Here is a 19,523-nt window from a genome sequence, read left to right on the forward strand (position 1 = left end):
AAAAACCGAATGTGAGAAAACCTGGGTTGAAATTACGATCTCCAGAAGTAAAAAACTTGTTACTTGGCTGCTTCTACCGTCCACCATCTGATGATATCACAGAGTTAAAAGATTGCTTTAATTCAGCGGTTTTGCCTCTGAATAAATCCAACGATATTGTGCTAGTCGGTGATTTAAATTCACAAATATTCTGGCAGTCTACAACTACTGGAACAGTAACCGACCCTGTAGACTCATTTATTTTGCCTAATTTCATAAACTTTCCTCATCTGCATCACTTCTGCTTAAAACCCACTGAAAATCTGGCAATGTTGGACCTCGTCTTCTCTACAGTAACCAGTGTTAGTGTATCTGTTGGCAGAAAATTCTTAGCGCTTATCATGACTCAATCGAAGCTACCCTCAGTCTACCTGCTTATCGACATGAAGATTTCCCATCCATTGCAAGGCAAACATTTCCTCTGTGTAGTAAAATGGACTGGCTAGTCGTGAACCAGGACTTGTCATCCTTCCCTTGGTGCTGGTTATCAACTGAACGTGAAATCAACAGTGCGGTTTTTCTGTTTGAGAATTTAATATTTACCACTATTTAACAGCATGAACCTTTATCCAAACACAGAACACACACATTTCCCCCCTGGCTGAGTGCAGAAACTAAATTGCTGCTAAAAAGCAATCGCCGTGCGTAGTCACTCTGGAAGTTTATCCCCACTTCACACACGTATAATACTTTTAAGCACTTTAGGAAAATTTCAAAATCGCATTTTAAAAATGACTACAACCGGCACATAACTTCTATAACGGAAAACCTTAAAAACAACCCTACAAATTTTAGACCCTCATTTCATCACATAGAAAGTCACCCCAGATACCACTGAACCTTAAACCACATAGTGATGATGACCCAACTGAATTAAGGTCTCAAAAATTCAGTTAGTACTTTCACTCCATCTTTACCCCTCCTGCATCTATCACAGAACTACCACAGATCAACGGTGTTTGCAGTTGCTCACTGTCACATATAACAGTGACCCCTAACGAAGTTCAAAATGTTCTCAATAGTTTCTCAACAAACTGCTCCACTGGGACCAATGATATTCCTCAGGAATACTTCCCCATCTCTTTGTGCACCGTTATCTACAATATAAACCTGTGTATGGCTACTGGTACATTCCCGAACAGCTGGAAACATGCTGATATCACACCTATTTTCAAATCTGGCAACAAACATGGTATCTCATCATACCGCCCAATATCTATCGTTCCAATATTATCGTCTGTCCTTGAAAGAATATTAGTCCTCTTTTTCACACAACTGTACCTATCTGAAGAACAACACGGATTCACTCCCGAAAACTCAAGCCTCATTAACCTCACTGTTCTCAATCACCACCTCATTTCAACAATAGAAAATAAATCTCAGTTAGACGTAATCTATATAGATCTTGCCAAGGCATTCAACTCAGTGGATCATAGACTTCTTAATAAGCTTGCTGCCAGATTTAATATCCATGGCCCCGTCTTGTCATTGATAACTAATTTCCTCTCCAGCAGAAAACAAAGAATGGTACTCCCTGAATCTGCCTCATCATGGTTACCTGTGATATCAGGTGTATCTCAGGGCAGTATTCTGCGACCCCTACTCTTTGTTCTCTATACCAATGGCATAATTCTTTGCACCCCAAATAGTCAGTGTTCCCTCCTCTTATACGCCAACGACCTGAAAATCCTAAGAGAAGTGTCTATGCTTGATGACTGTGATGAATTACAGACAGTTCTCAATTCGCGTGGTGACTGGTTTAAGAAATGGAATCTATCTGCCAATGTTGAGAAGTGCAATACAATCTCACTTTCATTGCTAAAGCAAGGTACGAACACTGCATATACCATCCACAGAAATACATTGCAATCGACTTCTCAGGTATCAGACCTAGGTGTTATAAAAGACGGCAAACTAACCTTCTCTGCTCATATTCATTCTGTAAAATCCTGTGCAATGCATACCATAGGCATTCTTTACAGGTTCACTGAAATTTATGATATTAACGCCTTAAAATTATACTTTGTCTCGTATGTTCTCCCCATTATTGAATTTTGTTCCCCTACATGGTCCTCATCTGCAATCACAAACATATCTCAATAGTGTTTTTTAAATTTTTCTCTTTCATTGTTAAGACTCGTGATTCTGACATTATGAACTATCTGGGTATACTTGACCTGAGAAGCCGTTTACAGTTCTCTGATTTATGTTAACTTCACAAAATAATCAGCGTCTACATCAAATATAATATTCTTCTGGCATACTTCACTAACCTTACAACAATGCTCTATCTTTCACTGTCTCCCTACCCATGGGAACTCACTACCGGATATGGACATATTCACAACTTTCACATCCTTCAGACAAAAAATTAAAAGATTCCTTTGAAATCCTCTCCAGGTTTCCACTTTCTTCCGTTCCTCCAACCCTTGAACTTTATTCTTCCTAATTTCTGTTACCTAAACTTGCCAGTTACCATTGTCATTGTTGTTACATTGGTACTGTTAAAATTGTTAATTTATTGTTGTTTATACCTTTGTTATCTTTTATAATTGTTTGAACTTATTATTATTATTATTAGTGTAAAATGGCACACCATAGGCTCTATCTAATAAATAAATTAAAAAATAAATCAATAAATCAATGTAGTGAAAGACCATTTTGTTGCGATGTGTATCAAAAAACATTTGCTTGGATGTAGTAGCAACATATACATGTTCACTCAGGGGAAGTGCTAGACAATTGTTATCAATGCAATGCGACCTTCAGCATTCTCTACAAAGTCATATCCATTGTAGTGTGTGTGATGGGAAGTTTTATCAGAAGATTCAACATTAGAGACATGTCTTGTCACCCTGGACATACAAATGTCTTCCCTTACATAGTTGAAGAACCAAGCACAGATAATCTTACGCTTGAGTTAGTACAAAATCTCATGTCTGAAAGTGCCCGTTGTACATTCCGATGCATGTTTGAAGCAAGATAGAACCACAAGGTGCCTTGGTAGTGATAGTTTCTCCATGGAAGCAGCTATTGTTATTTAGCTTAGTAGTTTGACTTTTCCATTTCCTTCAGTGCCCACCGTTTGAAGGAATAAGGTGACGGAATGCCGATTAACTGGTATCTGAAGATCCGTACATCACAAGTTTGTCACTACATTCCCTACTAGTGATCGGCTCTGATTTCGCTTATATGAGTTAAATGTTCATGAGGGTTTGACCAAGAAGTCATTAAAACCTGTATTAGAGGTACAGCCCAGTGTTTTCCTCCTGACCAAATTTATTGTATAAATCTTTTAGAAGTGACAATTATGAGACTAATGCCCTATTAGTTCATATATAGAAGCAAAAAACCTCAATTCTCTCCCCTTGGTTACAATGTTGGCTAGTTTACGCTGGATAGCAAATAAAATTTATCATCCCCAGCATTTTTGTTGTCTTTTTGTTGAAATTCAATGGGACGTTTGTCCCTACATCTGACAGGATATTTTTAATAATGTGTGTTGATTAGCTCTCCACTTCCTCTGATGAAATCCACTCTCCTCATGTTTTCTATTAAATCTTTTATTGACCTATACTTCATTTAAGCCATTCGTTCCAGAAATTATGTCATCAGCATAAATTGATTTATGGCTGTCGTGGCTTCAGTGTATTTCATCAATTCATCATCAGTCAATTTTCTTAGGCACCTTGTAGCTAAGAACATCGCTGATGCTGTTACATATCTCACGATATTCTATAAGTACTCTTGGACGGGTTTGCTTGGGTCCCTTCTGGACATTATTCTTTTCATGATTTACTCAAATTTTCTTATTGTTAGCCGTAAATGCAATTCTGTGCGTACGAAATATTTGAATCATTCTCTTCTAACCAGTAAGAAATCATTCAATGAAACTTGTAGCGTTCAGAGACAGTTTGTTGCTCACCTTGTCTTCCGTATGACTCCACTTTGTGGCATGTAAAATGGTGGTCATGTGTAATAAGAAAATACTTCTTCCATTTTGTCCACTACCAGCATATGACCCAACTCTTCATATTGTTGCAGAAACTCCTGATACCTTCCCCTATTATAGATCTTGCGATTTAATTTTCGTTCCATTCTCATAAACTTGGATTTTACTTTACTAAAATATGTTCCTAATGATTGACGACTCTATTTCTGTGGTAGTCTCCCTTCGTATCGTCCTTTCTCTAGACTTCTTGTTTTGTAGAAAGTGAGTTTCATATGCTTTATCTTCTGAAGTAAATATTCTACTTGAAATACCTTCTACAGCCCGGTTTGCTAATAAAACTGATGTAATATGTCAGTCTGTAAGTTTGCTACCGAGGACATATGACTGACGGCTTTTCCCAGCAAGTACTGTATGTAGCCTAACATTGGGTTCTGGACGACTGGCAATCTGTCACATTCCATCTTTCCTTCCAATATAATGTCAAATAATTCTTCTGTCTCAATTAATAGGCCGACATCAGCATGGTTGTTAAAACATCTTCATCAACAAGTCTTACACCATGAAGAAATATATTTTTCCTCTTTTAAAAGTTGCTTTACTTCGCACCGACACAGATAGGTCTTATGGCGACGATGGCACAGGAAAGGGTTAGGAGTGGAATGGAAGCGGCCGTGGCCTTAATTAAGGTACAGCCACAGTATTTGCCTGGTGTGAAAATGGGAAAAAACGAATACAATCTTCAGGGCTGCCGACAGTGGGATTCAAACCCACTATCTCCCGAATGTTGGATACTGGACGCATTTAAGCGACTGAAGCTATCTAGGTCGGTATTAGAAATATCAGTGTAAGTAGGCATATGATAACTTGTGTTAGAAAAACTCGTCGTTTTAGTTTAGTAACTCTTGTGTATGGCGCGTCATTCCAGCTGAAGGGTATGCGTGACTGTTGATGTTACATTGTTAATACACTTTACTGATATTTGACTCCTTGTCTGATGGCGAGTTGAGCCTAACTTTCTAATTAGGCCTTCTTTGTCGAAATTAGATTGCAAACCAATGTCGAGAAGAATCCGGGATGATTGTTGATTGCTCGTGTTGTCCTTGTCCTTCAACTTATTTTTTTCCTATAATACACATGGCATGCTATGCGTTTCTTTAAATGTATCGTATGAACTGCTTGTATTGTCCACATGTGATGACTGTGATGTAACAAAGAGTTGCGCTATTCGCCACAAACACTACTCCCGGTGGTCCTGCATTGTCTAAACCTGTGATCATTACATAGACAATTTGTACTGAGCCATATCACGATATGCCTAAATATTTTAGTTGTAACACTGAGGCATAATTGTATTAAATATTTCAGTGAGTAGCTGGAGAGAGGCTTCAAGTTTGAATTGGGCAGTTAGTTGTGTATTTCGTTGAGTAGACCCCCACTTTAGATTTCAAAGCCAACGACTTCGAGCTGAAGGGGCGGTATTTTAAACTTTGGGAACCACTCAACAACTACCGCAGGCTGGCCAACTTCGGTATTCCAAGACTGAGATCCTTTAAACTGAAATTGAGACAGAGAATCCACAAGGGATAGCTGCCCTAGAACAAGGGGTACCGTACGGTAATAGCATCAAATTATTATCTATTTTCACAGTATTTATCTTAGAATAAAATTAGCTTTTTTAATTTCCCCTGTTGTAGCCCTACAGCTATCTCCGACCAGGAAAACATTATTTTTCTTTACACATACCGTACAAATGATGACTTACCATTCCCAAAGGATCTCGTAAAACATCTAAACAAATATGTTTTAGATACGAAACGGGAATAGCAAAACGAAGGAAAAAATTCATTGAACATTTTGTGACAGATCCTCGCGCACCGAAGAATAACCGAATCACTTCCCAGCAACTCGCGGGTATGTGATACTTTTCTTCAAAGTACTTAAAACAGGGTTCGTAGTGTCTCTTCCTTTCTCTGCTACCATGCTGAACTCCACAGGTCTAAATATATTAGAAACTAGCAAATGTATACTTGCTTCGCTACGGTATTCTGTATTGTAAACGGATTTATCCGTCAATTACTGTAAAGGCAGTCTCTTAGTGTAATCCTAGAAACAAATCAGGGAGGACGCCATACGTTCTCTCCGATGTAAGGTAGGCATTGGGGAAATGTTGAGGATAATGTCAGACCACGTTTCCTACTACCAATCACAATCGGGTTGGTGAGTTTCTGATAAAGTGCCAGGCTCACTTGGCAACCGTCATTCACAATAGAGACGGAGAGTTTTCATTATAAGGACAGTCCTTTCTTCTAATGCAAGTCACAATTGAGTTCGAAAGATTTAATTATTGTCGAGAAATGCAGAGCTGTCTAACGTATCAACAATCGAGCCACGACAATAAATTATAAGACTAAAATTGAAGATCTCTCCAAATATAGCAGCGATTGTGCTGTTTTTTAATACGACTTACCGTTTAGCCACCCATCATCCCGAAACGAAGGTCTGCACAGTCTTTGAATTATGCGTGTAAAAAGTGCAAAATTCACTTACAATCGAGAAACACAGCAAAATATAAGGGTGACGTAAGATATTTTGCATACTTATATGTAAGCTAGAATCATGAAATTCGGTTCTCGTATGGCCATTGGTCGTATTAATGTGCGTAGCAAATTTGATGACTCACTCTTTCTTATAAGTGTGTCAAAGAATGAAATATACGTGCAAAAACACAAGATTTTCGTTCAGTTGAGAAATACAGCCATATTGAACTTATAAGGGAGAGAGGTACGACAAAAATTCGCAGGACCAAATTTGTAGATCACTCCAAATTCAACTGAGATTTTACCGTCCGTTTAGTTATAGGACTTATAGTTTAGCCAAGAAATACCCCGAAACGAAGGGTCTGCACCGTCATTAGAACCAGCTCCACGTACGACAACTTTCGGGCTATGTCCACTGGACTAGCCTGAAAAACCGACCGTTCATGATATCTCCTTTATTAATCCTATCGAAATGATACACAGGAGAAAAAAGTTTTAGAAATAGATTTCCATTAAGGATGGTAAGTATCCCTTAATTTTGGATGTGCCTATTTTGAGGGAATGCAAAATCATGGTTTCGGTTTCGAATAATCCCCCAGTAAATTTAGGTATTCAGAAATAATATTGGTCCCGAAACCTACCCAAGGACGGGTGGATTCTAAATATGAAGTTTGGTAGAAATATATCCAGTAGTTTTCAAGTTATAAGAGCTCAGAAAAACAAACAGACACAAAAGTTCAAAAATATGCAGATGGTCATTATTACACCTAAAACTAGTAGTAGAACAGTGGTGGTACTGAACCATGGCTTCAGCATTTCTTCTGCTGAGTCAGCACCCGAGGTCATTGACCCCGGCCAAAGGTCATCTTGACGGACCCTAACCTCACTTTTCTGGACAAGAGAACGTCGCTAATCTCATTGCTGCCATCTATTCAGACCCAAACCTCAATGTTGCCACCTTAACGACGTTGAGGGCGCGGAATTTGAACAGTTGTCAACATGACAGGTCCTAACTACGTGGGTACGGGATTATGAGCAAATGTACGTCGGTAACGTCACAATAAGGTGAAACACTATGAGATGGTTTACACTTGTGACCGTCAAATCTGATTTACGAAGGCTTTTAAAGATTCCCCTAGGTGAGATAAATGTTCTTTGAAAGTCTCAGAGAATACATCATCGCAATAATGGTAAATGTGCCGTTTCACTGTTATAAAATGATAAATTAATGGACCAAAAATGGACGCAATTGCCAAGATCATCCATATCAATGAGATACAATAAATTACGAGTGCGAAGTGGAAAAGATCAAGGTGGCAGTGACTGAGACAAAGAAAAATTCAGAATTGTTAAAACACTACTATTGAACATTGAAAGAGCAAGCTTGAGAAAAGGTCGTATTGAACTGGAGATATCTAATGCATACAATATTTCAAGACTTAGAAAAGATATAAATTTGAGGAAGAAGATCGACAGAATGTATATACGTATTGAAGAACGCATAATTACAGAAACCGTAAATAAATCAGCGACACAAGAAGAATATTAGAAAGAACTGCGTACATGGCATTAATAAGACGGCAAGGGGTAACCATTGACACGGTTATAAGAAAGAAAATCTCAAGGATACGGAGGAATAGCTAACCCATAATATAACAACTTTAATACAGACATATGAGACAAGGGTAGACATTTTGGCAGTCTACAAATGATATGAAGACTAATAACGTCAGAAATCCCATTGAAGCTAGAATGTTATAAGGCTATGAAATCCTTATTATGACGCAACTAACTTCATATATGTTTATTTCTGTTATATTTGCGAAAGACGTGGCTCTCATGACGTGCTATGAAGACGATGTCGAGATGTACGGAGGAGGCGGAGCTGAAGTGACGACAGAGGAACCTTACCTATCCCAGAGCATACCGATGACCAGAGAGAGGATGAAATTGCCGAGCCCGAACCATAGATGTCCTGGAGCATTCAATTCAACCCCGGTGGAGCTTACGGAAAAAGTTAAGTCTTATTTCTTAGCGCATTATATCAGATAAATCTTGCAAATTATAATATAATCGTTAATATTGGATGATGAATAGACGGTTAAACGTTGTGATCTTCAAATTAGCTCAGATATGTAGGTTCTTACGAAGTAACGTTATACTTTTGTCAGATTATAGGGATAATAGGTAGTCATCTGAATAACATAACCAACCATTGACTAGGAAATGTGAAGTGAACAGTACATAAGTGTCATTGCAGTGACATTCGAACGTGTGAAGAGGTTATTATATATGAATTATGAAATCCATGTCGGTCGAATTGCAACGCGACGCTACACCTGAAAAGAAATGGCGTTCGACTAGTAAACGCCATAGGCGACGTAACACAACAAGGAAACTACAAAATAATACAACACAGCATTACAGAAAATGACTTACCAAGCACACTCGTGGAAGTACGAATTTTGTGCTGATGGGTCCATTACCCAAAATAAAAGGACTAGGATCTACGGGGATTCCAAAAATTATAACAACTTGTTTATTTTTTAAAAAAGAGCTCTATAATTATCAGAATAAAATTTACATGAAATGAAATTTGGAAACGTTAGCAATAGTCAACTGAGTAATATAAAATCCTTTTGCTATTTAATCAGGTAAAAGTGGATGTTTTAAAATATGAAGAAACAAAATCTTAATTTACATAACAAACTCGTTTTTTGTTTTAACAAAAATGAAAACGATGAAATCTGAATAAATGTAGATTTTCCAAATAAATATTATTTTTAACTCTACAGAACCATAATGTAAGAAGTTTAAAAAATAATATCTTTGAAATAAATATATTAATTTTACCGAACAACTACGTACTGTAAGGAGCTACTTAAGCTAACTTAAAATTTGTATTACCCTAGCACCTATGTAAAAAAATGTGTTTCTTAGGACATTTCCTAGTGGAGGAATTTTACTTCGAATGCAGACAGTAAACACGTTCCGTAACACATCACACCAAATTAAAATTAATTGAAGAATACCTCGAGGAAAGAAATACCTAACACATAAGCAGACTCCAAAAAGAACAATGTTAACATAACAGGATTAAACTCCAACCAGTAATTCAAACACGAAGATCAAAATTCATAGTCGGTACGATACGAAACAGTCACACATTCTCACGTAGGAGCGAACAATATACAGTACTCATTTAGCGACGGCACACAGGAGCAGACTCAACGCACCGGATAAGGTCATAATAATCACACTGTTACGTAAGATCCAGGAAGAGATAAGATAAGCAAAAATGGCCCAGTTACGGACTAGCTTGAGGCAAGATAAGATAACACGACAATGTATGCAAAGATACCCAACGTTATAAAATTCTCCACGAATAATTGCGTAAAATTCTACCAAACATTGTGTTAAATGAATGATTTCTCGAAAAATTACCTTAAAATATTACAACTTGAAATGAGTTCATGTTAACTATAAGCTTTAAGGATAAACTAACTTGGTTAACAAATGAATATTAATAATAATAATAATAATAATAATAAGTAAACAATCTATGACACTAGTGATTACGAGGTGCATAGTTCAATATAAGACCAAACTTACGGAAAGAAGGCAAATGAGAACAAAATGACCAAGAAAATTTAACACGAACACAGGTAAGATTTACAAGTAACGAGCAGGAATAAAATAACTAGCAATAACACCGGCGTCAATGAAAACACATGTAAAATGAGCAGAGTAAAATATATCAGAGGGTAAAATAAAATGAGAAAGGACCACAGCAACCATAAGGTATCCGGACAAGCAATCGCATATCATTTGAACGGTTCCAACATGACGTCCAAATTACGAATAAGCGAGAACATACATCCAGTCTCACAATAATGTGCACAGCAAAATTCACCAAACACAGAAATGAACATAAATATGAGCCCGCAAACAAATAATTAAATAAGGTACAAAGTACTTACAGAAGTGAAAACCAAAACGATAGCATAATATCCACACTGACCTATCAGCCCGCAAACACAGTCACAGAACAAAATTTATACTGTGCACAATCTTACATTTTAGGTTTTCATAAATAAATAAATCAATCAATCAAGACCATATTTGATCCCTAAAAGGGATATTAAACTATCACTGTAGGATCATCGCTGCCAGCGACCTTTCACACTGAGTTCTAATGGCAGACCAAGCCGCGCGCAGCGTAGCACGCTCTGGAGAGCAGAGCCTACTTCCACTGTCCATGGATAAATGGCGTTAGGGTACACTAGAGATCGGGCCAGCTAGGAAGACGTCTGGCCGGGAATGCGCTCTTTGGACGATCCAGCGTAGCGCATCCCCTGCTGCTACAAGGACAGTTCAGTGTACACGCAGCTGACGCGCGCTGCTTTGTAATTTATCATTGTGGAGTAACTATGATTAGTGGTGGTGTACGTTAGGCCTATCTGTGACAGTATGGAAGGCGTTAAAAGTAGCCTGCATCGTAGAGTCAGACTCGTGCAGCAATCTCGAACGTTATAGACTTTATGGAAAGGGAGGGAGTTGGAGAACAGTTCGTGATAGATTGTAAGAAAGTGCAGGAAAGAGTAGCAGCAGCTGTTGGACTGTCAGAAAGTTCTGTGGTACGGATTAAGAGCGAAAAGCGATAGAATTAGGAAAACCGAAGGTGCCGTACGTCGTATTGTTAACAATTTTTATTTAGTTGAAAAATGTTTTCCTACAGTTTCAAAAATTCGTGCAAAGTTAGAGAAGGATCCAATACCAGTGTCAAGCGAATCCTTCGATCACTAGGATATCGTTGAAAAAAAAAAACACTAATAAGCGCATCCTAATGGAAAAGCATGACATAAAATACAAAAGATTTGGTTATTTGAAAAAAATTGCCCAGTATCGGGCGGAGGATAGGCCTATAGTCTACACGGATGAAACCTGTGTATGTACATACGTCCCATGCATCCAGCAAAGGCTGGTCTGATAATTCAATATCCGGTATATCAGCGCCCATGTCAAAAGGAAGAAGACTTATAGTTGTACATGCTGGCGGTGAAATGGGTTTCACCGAGAACTGTCTGCTAATCTGGAAGTCTGGCAGCAAGAGTGGCGACTACCACGATGACAGGAATAGTGACAATTTTTAAGTGGGTAAAAGATATGCTTACACCTAATGTTCCAGCTCGCAGTGTTCTCGTGATTGACAACGCGTCATATCACACCAAGGAAGCAGATCTTGCTCCAACGTCCAGCTCACGTAAAGTGACGACCTCCTGGCTAGTGAATAGGAACATCCACGCCGTGAGACGATGTACAAACACGAGCTTTATGAGCTTATCAAATTGCACACGCCGGCACATAAAACCTACGTCCTAGATGAACTCATGGAACAGTACGGACACTCGGTCCTTCGACTGCCCCCATATCACCCTGATTTAAACAGTACTGAAATAATGTGGGCAAAAGTGAAGAACTGGGTAGCTTCTCACAACGCCACCTTCACTATTGACGACGTAGAAAAACTCGCTAGACAGAAATTCACGTCAATATCCACCGAAGACTGGAAGCATAAATGTGAACACACAAAGAAGGTGGAGAAAGATTTCGTGAGGGATGAGGAACCTCTTGAAGACATTATCGAGTCCGTTGTGATCCAGCTGGGAGCCGACGACACGTCATCCGGTGAGGACCACGGAGAACTCAGCGAAACTGAAGAGCTCCAGAGGACATTTAAAACAAGTATGTGCTCATTTTGTCAATATTGTCATTATTTTATTTAGTATTTCAAGTGTCATTTAAGTTATACGTACGTTGTTGCCTTTTACTCAGCATATGTAGACCCTTTACGGTGTTTCTTTTCATGAATTATATTTTGTTTCTGTACCTGAGAACCATTATATCGTTATATATGTCATATCATGAAGTCACATTTCTTATTTTACAACAGGGCAAGAAAATCTTGGCATTAAGGAGCTAGGGACAACGATCATGTAGTCTAACCCTGCTTCTTTCTCGCCTTATAACAAAAATTATTATTATTATTAATATTATTAATATTATTATTATTAATATTATTAATATTATTATTAATATTATTATTATTAATATTATCATTATTTCGTTTCCCCCTCTTTGGAGTATGTTTCTCTGTGTGTTGTTCTTTTCTTAGTGCCCAATATTTCTTCATTATTTCTGACCTTCGTTTCCGCTCATCTTCCGATATAATAGACTTAGCTTTTAATGTAGATTTGTCTTGGAACCTTATATTTTCTTCTTTAGTTATTACTTAAGCTGTTCGACCGAGTAGTGTATTTTCTGTAATTTTTAATTCTACCAGGTCTTTTTCAGTTTCTTTGAACCAGTTCGGTTTTGTTTTGCGGTAACGGAAGAAGTCAAAGATTTGTTCGCGTAATCTATTAGAGTTCATTCTGAGGAGAAGATGACCGTAAAAAAATGATCCTCCTATTTCGCATAGTATCTGAGAGTTTTTATTTTTCTTCTAGTGTGTTTCATTCTTGATGCATATTGTCTTATTATTGTTATTGACCGGCTTCATGGCTAAATGGTTAGCGTGCTGGCCTTTGGTCAATGGAGTCCCGGGTTCGTTTCCCGCCAGGGTCGGGAGTTTTAACCTTAATTGGTTAATTTGGCTGGCATTGGGGCTGGGTGTATGTGTCGTCTTCATCATCATTCCATCCTCATCACGACGCGCAGGTCGCCTACGGGAGTCAAATCAAAAGACCTGCATCTGGCGAACCGAACTTGTCCTTGAACACTCCCGACACTAAAAGCCATACGGCATTTCATTTTTCATTATTAATAATAATAATAATAATAATAATGTTATTTGCTTTACGTCCCACTAACTACTCTTTAAGGTCTTCGGAGACGCCGAGGTGCCGGAATTTAGTCCCGCAGGAGTTCTTTTACGTGCCAGTAAATCTACCGACACGGGGCTGTCGTATTTGAGCACCTTTAAATACCACCGATCTGAGCCAGGGTCGAACCTTTCAAGTTGGGGTTAGAAGGCCAGCGCCTTAACCGTCTGAGCCACTCAGCCCGGCTTCATTATTATTATTGTTATTATTATTAATATTATTATTATTGACTTATTTTACAAGATGTGGCTCAGTTATGAAGCCTACTGTTATAGCAAAGCATATTCTACACTGTGCATCTATATCGTCGTAAAGTTAATTTTACATTAAATTATAATTCAAAATAATGAGTACGCATATTGATACACAGCTACTATAATAAAAGGTTAAATTATGTTCTAACTCCTTAAATCTGTTTATCATCTGTAACACTTGTAAATAATTCTTTTTTTCGGCTACGTATGTCTGTAATTTAGAGCTGGAAGAAAATTCCACTAACTAAAAATTTGCGGAGTGTTACATGTCAGTTATAACAAATATTTCGTGTCAACTGTACGTCGCCACAACACCGAGCGACAAGGGGAAGTCAGCGTTCTCGCTCGCACACTTCCCCTCACCGGATGTCTTCCTAGCTGGCCCGATCTCTACACACATATTGCCAACATGGAAACATTACGGGCACCATGCATTTGCCATACAAGATTATTTGTGCAATACAGTCATGTAATTCACGTATACGGATTCTCGTATATGGTAACGTCATAGAATAATTGAGATTACCAGTGAGTGATGGTTAATAACTTGTAGTATGAATATCAAACAGTGCCACATAATATCAGAACAGAATTATATAGAGATATGGGAATAATATAAAATGGCTATGACATCAATTGAGAAAAAATGGATTAATCAAGTGTATGAATGATGGTTAGAAGATTGCAAACGTCAAATTATCGTATAGTTAAAAATTATTTGGCAGAGAAAGAATCGATATGATAATAATAATATATGAAGAAAGTGATGTTGGAATATTAAATGAATATGAGGAAGGATAAATAAATGTGATATGTATCGTTTCATCGGTAAAGAAGGGAATGATTCATTGTGAAGGTAAAGGGGAAAGTATAGACGCAATCCAGGATCAGTGATATACTTGATAACACGATGTGTAATCGTTGACAGGTATTCCATATCCCACATGAATGAAGACAAATGGTGAAGCCTATAATAAATTATGACACTAGTAAATCATTGGAATAATTCATCGTAGGGAAAGTTGAATAGGATATTGATTAAAAATTAACTTACACCTCTACCGTAATGTTGAGTACTCCTTGAAGAAGTATATAGCATACTCCGAATTCCACGCACAAACAGTATAGTTCCTTCATATATGATTCTAGTAGGGAAAATAAATGATAGAGTCTTCATGAATAATATTCTACATCCAGTTTAGTAAATGACATTAGATTATGTGTTGGAATTCAATTAGTTATCTAACAGTATGTTTCCTCAGACACATTTACGTCATTAAATGAATATGTAAGATGAGTGAGATATTTGAGCTAACAAGTGATGTTAGATATTATTGCAAATATTAGCGCATATTATGATTGACTTGGTACTTATCCTTTTTCCTGATGCATCCTAAAGTATAATCCCAGAATAAATAAGATCTAAAGCTCACCCTAGATAACTAAATAAATAAATAGATAAAAGATTGTAAGAAGAGTAAAAACGATGCTGAGATATAATATTTCCCGAGACGATTTGTAAATAATTTAAGAAACTTTGAGTGAAGTTTACGAACGTTTTCTCTTGTATAGATAATTAATGATGTGAAGATGTTGTGTGATTTAATTTCAATAATTTGAGTTTTACCTACTTATTTTATTTTTTCTTGATGTACGTAGCTATCATGACAATTCAATCAAGGAACCTAAGCACTACAATGGAACTTAGTTAATTAATTTCTAAATGAGATGATAATTTTCTTTTAGCTATATTTCCTTTTCCTCAATTATCTCAGAATTTCAATAAATAGTTGTGATAACGATATATTGGTAGGTATTTATATTCATACTCTAGTTTAAGCATTATATGTACAGATACTTATTTCTTAATTCAAAACAGATTATGAATTATCTCTCGATATAATTGATAATTGGTATGATGGAGACGTCCATTAGTGCCTGCGGTGGATGACTTATCCGTAAGATAGAAATCTATAGTATCTTTCATGAATCCACGTTAAAAATGGAATCTTCGAAAGGCAATCAACCCTGAGTCTGCTAGTCTGGATTTCTTGGCGACTAGCCCAGGAATCAGGACAGGCGTAAATAAAAATTGGTGCTCCAACGCGAAGCTCGAATGGAAGACAGCAAGGGCCGAGAAGTGTACAAAAAATCGATGCCTCAACGTGATACTTGAAAATAAGATGCAAAGGGAAAAAGAAAAATTGATACCCAATGTAAAGGCAAGAAAGGGAAAGAAAGAGAATGCAAGATAGAGACAGCAAGAGAGATGGCAAGCAAGAGAAATTAAGGAAGAATATATGCCCAACGTGAAGACAAGAAATAGAAGGCAAAAGAGAATGGCGGCAATGCAAACCAAAGAAGAATTTATGATTAACATGTAAGCAAGAGGAAGATAAAAGAAGAATTGGAGATAAACGTTAAAGTTTGGTAAAGAAGAGAAAGATAGAACCAGTATATATAAAAATAGATAAATTGTGAAACCCGGCGTAAAAGAAGTAAGAGAAAGAGACAGGTATAAGAAATAAACTTGACATGTAGCAATAAAGAAAGAGGGGCTGAGAAATTTTTTTGTTGCTATAATAATAGCTATAACCTTTGAAGAATGTGTTTGCCAGAAATATGTATATATGAAATTTAGATATTAAGAAATTATAGGATAAAGTTTGTGAAAAATAATGATGTGAAATTTTAATGATCATTTAGAAATGAAATCGCACAATATGAAATACTTCAGATGAGTATTATAATAATAAGTGAGGTGATTCCGGACAACCGAAACAGCTATTGAAAGATAAACGGCTTGTACTTAGTAAGTTGAAAAATAAGGGTATAAAAGTAAGTATGGGAATATTAGAGAATTTTTTAAACAATAGACAACCACAACGTGTATCAAGATGTCTACTTTGAGCCAAAAAGAAGTAAAATTTGAATATTATCAGAAGGAACAGGAGGAGAAATTACAGAAAACTGAGGAAGCGATAAGAAATAACCAAGAAGAAATAGGGAAAGCGAAGGAAGAAAGAAATAGAATGTTGGAAATTTTGAGAGAAATGATGGGGAAACAACAAGAAATGATACAAGAGATGAGCTGGAAACAGGAAGAAACAAACAGAAAACAGGAAGAAAAACAACAAGAAATTATCAAGGACATGAGAGAAGAACAACAAAATCAGATGGAAGAAATGAGTGGAAGACAGGGTGAAATCGAGCATGAAGACATGGAAAAATTGATCAGAAATATAGAAGGACAGCAAGAACAAATGGAAGAGATTAGAAATATGGAAGAGAGACAGAATTAAGTCATGAAAACAGAATTTGGAACCTTTTTATCAAACATATTTATAATCAAGAATGATATACTAAATTTGAGAGTAGAAAGGTTCGAAATTATGGAAAGTAAAAATAGATAATTACATGAAGTGAATAGGCTTAGCGAATAATTCAGAGAATGGATGCTTTATCCAACATTTAAAAGCAGATGAAATTAAGAAGTTAGCTGAAAATATAGAGACTTTGAACATTGATTCACAAGAAAAATGGGGAATGTGTCAACAAAGAGTAAATAAGATGAATGAGGGCATTGAGATGGCGAATCAAGGAATGGAAAGGAATTTTATAGTAGCCCGAGTTCATATCGGAGACAAGTTAGGTATTATGAAGGATAATATTGAACGGAATAAGGAAGAGGCAAACGAGAGGATAAATAGAACAGAGGAAGGAATTAGGCAAATCCAGAAAGAGATGCAGGAGATACGAAACGAAACACAAATACCTAAGTCTGTGATGTCTAGTTATAATGAGGGCAAAGGGCAATGGAATTGCACATAAATGAAAGGGAGACAACACCTACGATGACAGCCCAAATTGACCAGACTAGTGGTGAAGAGACGATGAGGAATAGTAATGGAAGCTCAGCCATAATCACTATTATTAAGACCTATGACGACAGCCCAAAACACTTACATAATTCAACAAGTATATTTCCGAAGTGATTTTAAGAGAGATGGAATATTATTTCAAGGAGAATAAAATCCCCGAAGGTAAAAAGCAGTGAGTAATAGAAAAACATTTGGATTCAAACCCTAATTTGTGGTTTCAAGTTTCCATGAATATGGCGATTTTAAAACAGCATTCGTAAGGGGATTTTGGAATTCGGAAGTGCAAAAAAAATTTGAGACTTGAATTGTATTCTAAAAGATATGCATCCAAATGATGCATGTCAGTTTCATGGTTTCCAAGATTTAGATACATAGGAAACCTAATGTGATCTTAGACTATGATCGTTATTTGGGGGTGGGTATTGATACAAACGACACGATGGTGTATTTTTATTTAGATGGACGTAGAACTTTGAAATTTTGGGAAAAAGTTGTATTCACTATCAGCTCGAGAATGTTCCTAAATGCTTATTTGTTGCATATAGAAAATCGTAACAGAAAGAAAATGACTGGGCTCCAGTTCTACTCCAGTATAATTGAATCTCTGAGAGCTGAATGGTTTGAGAATAGACAAAAAATATCACCAATATTCCTGTGTGTGGCGCAAAAATTTTATCAGGTAAATTAGGAAAAAGGTGCGTTGCATGTAGCTCTCCCACAACAGAGGAAGAGGTCGCGAACTGTAAGTGTGATAAAGGCCAGGATACTAAATGTGTAGCTCTTCATAAGTACCCTAAATGAAGAAAATAACCCAAAATTCTATTTCAACAAAACTCGCAGATTTGTTTATAAAGTTGCGTTAGGCTTAAATTTTCTTGTTTGTTGCTATTAGTATTAGTGGTAAGTGACTAGTGTTAGTGTAAACCACAGTCCTGCAGTGAGGCCCCCCGCGCAGCACTCGCAAACCCACGGACTCCGGCAACTCAGCCCGTGCAGCGTTGCGGACGCTTACTGGCTCTGGGCCCACCGCACTGGCCGGGCTGTGTAGTCCGCCTTCCTTCACTATTTCCTCGCGTGCACCGTTCATTTCGCACTGCTCTTCGGATCACTCGCTCTACGAATTCCCGTACGCTAATGACAAATTTAAATGTTCGCTAATCGCAGTTTGAAATAAAATGATAAGGACTCTGCGCTGAAATAATAATAATAATAATAATAATAATAATAATAATAATAATAATAATAATAATAATAATAATAATAATAATAATAATAATAATAATCTCCTCATTACAAACTCTAATATTCGTCTGCATTTGGCATCAACTTAACTGAAAATGAATCTTAAAAACACGAAGCATATTGAAGGTGGTGGTGGTGGTGATTACAGTTTTGAGAGGACATAACCCCTTAAGCGGGGAGCTCGGTTCACACTAGCTCACTCTCAGGTGGGGAGCGATTTCCCTGACTGAGGAAAATATTTAATTACTTGATTAAAACAATCTTAGACTAAAATGAACTATTGAAGGGCCAAAAGAGAAATATTTACTTGAATATAATGTATTTAATTGTTGAAAAATTCGATTATTTTAATTTTTCAATACTTTGTGCTAAAACATACTAAGTGCTTTCACACTGTGATATCGAGATTGCTTCTTCCTAACAGCAAAGCTCTGGTTTTTGTTTATACAGTAATTTTTACGTGAATATTTTAGGCAGTTTACTATCAATCTCTGCCTCTAAATAAATGTTTCTGTATATGTAAATTGTAGATTTACAAAGTTTACATGTACTTAAAAGATTTACAATGGAATAAATTACAATACTCACGAAATTTTCTGTTATGTTGGTAGCGCTTTTGGGGGATCAAGTTTATATAGCCTCCTAGAACTCGTAAGTGACACACACCGACTATTTTACACTATAATAAGGTAATATTTACAGTCTTCACAGTGTTATCTATTTCACAGCTGTTC

The 19,523-nt window shown here is 36.9% G+C and overlaps 1 protein-coding gene across 1 annotated transcript in view; it reads left to right on the forward strand.

Moving 5' to 3' along the window:
• LOC136874636 (zinc finger protein 740-like) overlaps positions 1-11,910 on the forward strand; it is an 80,653-nt gene extending 68,743 nt beyond the window's left edge. The window contains exon 6 of the mRNA XM_068227899.1: positions 11,717-11,910. Coding sequence (XP_068084000.1) covers positions 11,717-11,910 — 194 coding nt within the window. The remainder of the gene's footprint in view (positions 1-11,716) is intronic.
• The last annotated feature ends 7,613 nt before the right edge of the window (positions 11,911-19,523 follow it).

Source organism: Anabrus simplex, chromosome 5 (genome assembly GCF_040414725.1).
Source record: "Anabrus simplex isolate iqAnaSimp1 chromosome 5, ASM4041472v1, whole genome shotgun sequence".
Taxonomy (NCBI): Eukaryota; Metazoa; Arthropoda; class Insecta; order Orthoptera; family Tettigoniidae; genus Anabrus; species Anabrus simplex.